General features: G+C 48.9%; 1 protein-coding gene across 1 annotated transcript in view; it reads right to left on the reverse strand.

Moving 5' to 3' along the window:
* The window catches only part of LOC119578867 (dynamin-like), a gene marked incomplete in the record, with an annotated part of 96558 nt that overhangs the window by 74198 nt on the left and 14388 nt on the right, over window positions 1-7972 (reverse strand). Inside the window, 1 exon segment of the mRNA XM_037926524.1 lies at window positions 4387-4536. Coding sequence (XP_037782452.1) covers window positions 4387-4536 — 150 coding nt within the window.

Genomic DNA, 7972 nt, shown 5'->3' on the forward strand with positions numbered 1-7972 from the left:
TCTTAGAATAATATCAACTCATAGAAAAGTAAAAGAAAAGTATGACGTCATGCCCGAACAAGACTGGACGCGTGTGCGGTTTACAGTGAATAAACCGCCCTGCGTGTAAGTGTGTGTGTGTGTGTGTGCGGTGTGTGTGTGTGTGCGGTGTGTGTGTGTGTGCGGTGTGTGTGTGTGTGCGGTTGTGTGTGTGTGTGCGGGTGTGTGTGTGTGTGGGTGTGTGGTGTGTTGTGCGGTGTGTGTGTGTGGGTGTGGTGTGTGGGTGTGGGTGTGTGTGGGTTGTTGTGGTGCGTGTGTGTGTGCGGTGTGTGTGTGTGTGCGGGGTGTGTGTGTTGTGTGCGTGGTGTGTGTGCTGTGTGGTGTGGTGTGTGTGTGCGGTGTGTGTGTGTGTGTGCGGTGTGTGTGTGTGTGCGGTGTGTGTGTGTGTGCGGTTGGTGTGTGTGTGTGTGAGGTGTGTGTGTGTGTGTGGGGTGTGTGTGGTGTGTGAGGTGTGTGTGTGTGGGTGTGTGGTGTGTGCGGTGTGGTGTGTTGTGGTGTGTGTGGTGTGTGTGGTGTGCATTTGTGTGTGGTGTATGTGTGGTGTGTGTGTGGTGTGTATGGTTTGTGTATGGTGTGTGTGGTGTGTGTGGTGTGTGTGTGGTGGTGTGTGTGTGTGTGGTGTGGTGTGTGTGGTGTGTGTGGTGTGTGGTGTGTGTGTGTGTGTGTGTGGGTGGTGTTGTGTGTGGTGTGTGTGGTGTGGTGTGGTGTGTGTGGTGTGTGTGTGTGGTGGTTGTGTGTGTGTGTGGTGTGTGTGTGTGGTGTGTGTTGTGGTGTTGTGTGTGTGTGTGTGTGTGTGTGTGTGTGTGGTGTGTGTGTGTGTGTGTGTGTTGTGTGTGTGTGTGTGGTGTGGTGTGTGTGTGTGGTGTGTGTGGGTGTGTGGGTGTGGGGTGTGTTGTGTGTGGTGGTGGTGGTGGGTGTGTGTGGGTGGGTGTGTTGTGGGGTGTGGTGTGTGGTGTGTGTGTGTGTGGGGGTGTGTGTGTGTGTGGTGGTGGGGGGTGTGGTGGGGGGTGTTTTGGTTGTGGTGTGTGTGTGGTGTGTGGTGGTTGGTGTGTGGTGTGTGTGTGTGTGGTGTGTGGTGTGGTGTGTTTTGTGTGGTGGTGTGTGTGTGTGGTGGTGTGTGTGGGGTGTTGTGGTGGTGTGTGGTGGGTGGGCGTGTGTGGTGGGGGTGTGTGGGTGGGGTGGTGTGGTGGGTTGTGTGTGGGGGTGTGTGGTGGGGCGTGTGTGTGGTGGGCGTGTGGTGGTGGGCGTGTGTGTGGTAGGGGTGTGTGTGGTGGGCGTGTGTGTGGTGGGCGTGCGCATGTAGGCGTGCGCATGTGGGCGTGCGCGTGGGTGGAAATGCGCGTGGGTGGGTGTGCGCGTGGGTGGGTGTGCGCGTGGGTGGGTGTGCGTGTGCGCGTGCGCGGGTGTGGGTGTGCGTGCGCGCGGGTGTGGGTGTGCATGTGTGCGGGTGTGGGTGTGCGTGTGCGTGCATGCGGATGTGTGTGTGGGGGGGGAGGGGGCACGTGCGTGCATGTGGATGTGTGGGGGACAGATAGACGCATGCACGTGCGTGCATGCGTCTATCTGTCTAGGCACGCCTGTGTGCACGAGAAGCGCGCCCTTCCTACATTCCCGTGCGAGGAACCTAGCGAACGATATTTCACATTGTATAATTCGCTAGTGACGTCACCTAATGAACCATCCCGCGCCTACCGTAACCTTCAATTTCTCTTTCTAGTTCTTACCGGTTTATGAGAACGGAAATCTATCAACATGACGCTCGATCTCATCCGCCCAAACCACGGAAAGACTCAAAGACACGCCCAGAAAGCGCCAAACAGGAACGAAAATTCCCTTTAGGCCGAGGCTTTCCAAGAAAGATGGCGACACGCAGCAATGATCGGTGACGTCACAGCGTGGAGACGAGGCAGGTGAGTCAATCGGCGAGTGAAATCTGGCTAAACTCCCTTCTACTTCCATTCCGTCAAACGAAGCAGTGTGACTCACACCCGCCACGTGACATCGGCGAATGACGTCACACGCAGTGGAAACCTGGTGCAGTTGAGTCAAACGAGCGGTCGCCGGATTCGCTGGCCTTTAGCTTGCTCTTCTCGTCTCTACTCTTTCCCGCTTTAAGTTCTCGATCTATTCCTCTCTTCTCCTCACCCCCACCTAACCTCTCCTACTCCCATTCCCGCTCTCCCCTTTCTCTCCATGGAAACCACAAGACTCTTACACTATGATTCGGGAATTCCCTTTTCCCTCTGTCCCTCCCCTCTCTCCGTCCCTCCCCCCCTCCCTCCCTCCTCTTTTTCTTCGTTTCGTCACCTTGCTCTGGTCTCGAGTACTCGCGTTCCAACCCATCCTCCTGAGAAAGTTCGTGGCCACGGGCGTGTAAGGCACAGTCCCCGGAGACGGCAGCTCGAGCAGAAAATTCACACGAGGCAATATATCCCTGGCAACATCCACACGAGATTCCCCTTCCCCTAGCAACGACTTTTACTATGGCCAGAGAGAGAGAGAGGGGAGAGAGAGGGAACGAAGGAGAGAGAAGGAACGAAGGAGAGCGAATAAGCGGGGAACAGGAGAGAAGGGAGAGAAGAAAGGAGGACAGCAGAGGTATTCGTGAGGAGGACAGAGAGAGAGAGAGAGAGAGAGAGAGAGAGAGAGAGAGAGGGAGAGAGAGAGAGAGAGAGAGAGAGAGAGAGAGAGAGAGAGAGAGAGAAGCTGAAAACTGGAGAGTAAAGCTGCGTCGGAAACCCTGAATGAATGACTTTGCGTATGTGATTTTCAACTGGTGGATTCGATGATCCTGCAACCACCTGAGTATATTCCTCCCACAGCTCACAATATACTTTATAAGGGCTGACCTTGGAGGGAAAAAGAACAAGAAAGAAGGTAAACAAAATCTCCCAAACCCGTCCCCACCACCAAAAAAGCGAAAAGAGCAGAAAGATAATAATAACAGATGTGAAGACGAAGGTGAAGATGGAGGTGAAGGTGAAGGTGAAGGTGAAGATGATGGGGAAGATGAAGATGAAGGGGAAGAGGAAAGGGAAGAGGAAGGGGAAGAGGAAGGGGAAGCGGAAAAAGAAGAGGAAAGAGAAGGGAAATGAGAAGAGGAAAAGGAGGGGGAAAGGGAAGGTAAAGGTAAAGGGGAAACGGAAGGGGAGGGAGAAGGGGAAGGGGAAGGGGAAGGGGAAGGGGAAGGGGAAGGTGAAGGGGAAGAGGAAAGGCGAGAGCAGGCGTGAGAATAGCGAGAGCTGGAAACGTCGCTGGTTTTAAAGTTGTTTATCGGACGAGGCCAAGTGGGCGTGTACGGCGCTCTAGAAACGGTTAGTAATGCTATATAAATTGAAAATCAATACAGGGGAATGGGATACTATCTCTTACAATTAAAGTAATGCTACTATCAGTATCACCGACATCAATGACAACAGTCACAAAAGTAGTATAACTTCGCGTACTACCAATTCTATAAGTGACCCGTTAAAGAGGATGACTTCTAAACAAAACAAAACTTTCCTATCGCTACCACAGCTCGCTATATACTGTAATTTCACGCTAATTAAAGAAAGAAGAAAAAAAACTAGGAAATTAGCACCATTATCTCCACCAGAAAAGGAGGAGAAGGGAGAAGCAATGGGGGAGGGAGAGGGGGAGTTAGGCGAGGGAGAGGAAGGCAAGGGAGAGGCAATGGGGGAGGGAGAGGGGGAGTTAGGCGAGGGAGAGGAAGGCAAGGGAGAGGCAATGGGGGAGGGAGAGGGGGAGTTAGGCGAGGGAGAGGAAGGCAAGGGAGAGGCAATGGGGGAGGGAGAGGGGGAGTTAGGCGAGGGAGAGGAAGGCGAGAGAGAGGGATAGAGAGGGAGGAGAATATTCCTATATTTGGCGACAAAACAGGAAGAATTCTGAAACAACTGGGAAAGGGAAAGGGAGAAGAGAGAGGAGAGAGAGAAGAGAAAAGAGAAGAGAGAAGAGAGAAGAGAGAAGAGAGAAGAGAGAAGAAAGAGAGAGAGAGAAGAAAGAGAGAAGAGAGAAGAGAGAAGAGAGAAGAGAAGAGGAGAGAGAGGAGAGAGGAGGCAAGAGGAGAGAAGAGACAAGAAGAAAAAGAGAAAACTAGAAAAAGAGAAAAAAGACAAAGGGAAAGGAAGAACAAAAAATAAAAAGAGGAGAGAAAAAAAAGGTGAAAGAGAGAGATTGAGAGAGAGAGATTGAGAGAGAGAGAAAGAGAGAGAGAGAGAGAGAGAAAGAGAGAGAAAGAGAGAAAGAAAGAGAAAGAGAGAAAGAAAGAGAAAGAGAAAGAAAGAGAGAGAAAGAGAAAGAAAGAGAGAGAAAGAGAGAGAAAGAGGCACCGCAGGCAAGACTCACCATTGGGCGAATAGACGCGGAGGTTGATGGGCAAGTTGGAGATGCCCTTGTTGTTGCCGGTGATCCGGTCGGTGTCGTTCTCGATCTCCTTGCGGATCTCATCGAAGTTGGTGAATCTCTCGCCCTTCTTGTGCAGGAACTCGCCATATTCTGCAAGGATGCAAAGAGGACAAAAAAATCAGCCAGCAGCTTTGATTGGATGATGAGGAGAGGCATGCTAAGATGATAACAATAATAATAAAACAGGATATATTTTGCACGAGAGCAGCAAAACTTACAAATCTATATCGACGGTAGTAACCGTGCAGTCGACTATACATCTGAAGCACACGTTAAAGATATAAAACCAAGTATGAGAAACTACTAATTTTATACAAATAAATACAAAGTGATATTAATAACAAAACACTTTGAAACAAAAATAAATGGTTAGCAATAATAATGACAATATATAAACGTGCGCGCCCGCGTGTGTGTGTGTGTGTGCACACACACACACACACACACACACACACACACACACACACACACACACACACACACACACACACATATATATATATATATATATATATATATATATATATATATATATATATATATATATATTATATACCCTAAAATAAATAATAATCAAAATGAGCAACAACCAAAATCAAGAACTAAAAAATAAGGAACCGCACCGGAAACGAACCAACAGCCAGTCAGGCAAGTGCCGACACATAAATAATCGATTCACGTTCATGGATCCCTCAATGGGGCCGGCGATAGGCTCCGAGAAGGACGAGAACATACTGTGTGTATATATATATCCCTTACCCCGTGTCTCATCTCCCCTCCCTTAAAAATCATTACGGTGCTCCACTCTGTTGACGCGAGGGTAAAATAGGAATCTTGCCCTTATTTATGATCATTATTTCTTTCTTTTTTTCTGTTAAAGCCGCTGGCAGCGAGGATCGTTATGTTGGGAGGGAAAGGGAACGGGGAACGCGGAACGGGGAACGGGGAAGGGGAAGGGGAAGGGGAAAGGGGAAAGGGAAAGGGAAAGGGAAAGGGAAAGGGGAAGGGGAAGGGAAAGGGAAAGGGAAAGGGAAAGGGGAAGGGGAAGGGGAAGGGGAAGGGGAGAGTTTCAAAGCTAGACAAAGTAGGTGAAGAAGGTACAGAATTTTAAGGTAACGGAGTGAAATATATAAAGGGAGGGAAATACACAAAAACAATCGACCAGCGTCAAAACAAATACGGTAGACCCTGCTCGTGTTCAGGTGAATCCTTTCTTTGACCATTCACACCTGAAACAATACCGAGTCCATCGCATTTCTTCTAATAAAAAAATAAATAAGATAACTTTATAACGAGTGGTCAGCAATTCCGCACAAAAAATATCGCAGTTACATATACAATAGGTTTAGTCCAATCCCGAGCCTTTCCAGGAAATGTGTCGACACTGTGTACGAAAGCCCAGAGTAAACTCTTCCGTCAAGTCGTTTCTGTCAAACGTAAAGCCGCAATGACTCAAGGGCGGTGTAACCGTCGCTGAGGAACTCGGTCGCTCGGCGATATCGTGGAAGAGAATTTACAGAAAAGACGAGGCAGAGTACACGAAAGGGAAGGAGGACAGGACAGAAAGGGAGGAAGCGGGCGCGGAGGCGGCGCTGGAAACAACGCCGTTTTCCGGCCGTGGCCACCGGGCGGCGCGAGTACGCGAGAGAAACCAAGGTCAGATAGCCCGGAGGGCCCGCGGTCTCTAATGGCGAACGAATCAACAACCTAAACTACTGCAGGAAATCTCTTCAGGGTAACAGTGCGGTTATGCCGCCCAACGGCGTCGCTACAAAATAGTTTCCTAATGCCAACGCGACGAACCTCGATCAGCTTGAACGCACTTGAGCGGCTTCGTCATAATCTTTGGAATATTCTTAACTCGGGACGTTTGAACATGCACAAAGGCTCTAATTTATCATCACGAGAGCAACAGGTAATATCTATGTGTAACAAATTAACAAACGAATTAGAACAGCGTTCTTGTTTCTTTTTTGTTGTGTTTTTGTTTGTCATGGAGATAGCGAGAGTACCAGTACATGCTTCGCAGTGGGCGTCGTGTTGACAAATGTGCGCGTGCGCAGTACAAACGTCACATTTGAATAATGAAAACCGAGACCCAAATTAACCCCGAAGATAAAATACTTATTACATGACAATCATCCTACACGCAAATCATGAAGGAGTTTAATCATGAAAAAGAATGAAACAACACAGCTGGTCGATGTCACGCAAATTGACAATAACTATAAACACAACAAACGATCGCGCGGGCGCACGCATACATACACACACATACACACACGCACGCACGCGCACACACACACACACGCGCGCGCACACACACACACCCCACACACACACACACGCACGCACACACGCACGCACGCACACACACACGCACACACACACGCACGCACACACGCACGCACACACGCACGCACACACGCACGCACACACGCACACACACACGCACACACACACTCACACACACACGCACACACACACGCACACACGTACGTTACGCACTCACGCACAAAGATATCAATGCGCCCCGACTCCGGCCATCCCGACCCTCCTTCCCTGCCCGCAACCAAATCCGCGTACCGGTCACGCGTACGCAAGACAAGACAAATCATGCACCCGCAATCCCTGCTCGCAACATGAATGGTGGGCGATCGGTCCTGACGCCCCCCTTCGCCATTAATTGCAAAATTCCATCTTGCTCAAATGCGCATCTTCCGAGTGTATATAATCGCGGATAAAATTTCCATTTAAATCACCAACGCACGCACAGAAGAAAAAAACGAACCTAATTTAGACCCCCAACATTATAGAAACCAGATTATTAACGATTGAGATTCATTCTATTTCACAATATTTTGTGGAAAAATCCGAGGGCGGAGGAGGGGGAAAGGAAAGAAAGGAAGAAAGGAAAGAAGTATTGTAGGGGGAGATAGGGAGAGAGGGAGGGGGGGGAGATGTGCATGTGTGCGCGAGTGAGCGTGCGTGCGTGCGTGCGTGCGTGCGTGCGTGCGAGAGAGAGAGAGAGAGAGAGAGGAGAGAGAGAGAGAGAGAGAGAGAGAGAGAGAGAGAGAGAGAGAGAGAGGAGAGAGAGAGAGAGAGAGAGAGAGAGAGAGAGACTGACTCTCAGAAAAATAAATCTAGAAACAAGTGTCCATCAAATAGCAATTCAAGACCGGGAGAAAGGCGAAGAAAGAGGAAAACAAGAGTATATAAACAAATGAATACACAGAAAAACAAAATGAATATACTAATCAAAAGTAAACAAATAAACAGTAAAATAAATAAAACTAAACGCGCATGACTTCACTCGCCACTTTAAAGAAATTTTCTGACTGATAATCGGCTTTTAAACCCAAGCCCAAACTTTGTCGTAAATTTACAACAGCTATCAGTTTGTATGCTAAGTATTCAACTGTTATGTTTACCGTTTTCTCGTTATTCTATCCATCTTCATATCGTTTTTTTTTTTTCTTTCTTGTTTTCTTCTCCACTATTATCACCACCACATCCAATCACTCTT

Source organism: Penaeus monodon, chromosome 11 (assembly GCF_015228065.2).
Source record: "Penaeus monodon isolate SGIC_2016 chromosome 11, NSTDA_Pmon_1, whole genome shotgun sequence".
In the NCBI taxonomy this organism is placed as follows: Eukaryota; Metazoa; Arthropoda; class Malacostraca; order Decapoda; family Penaeidae; genus Penaeus; species Penaeus monodon.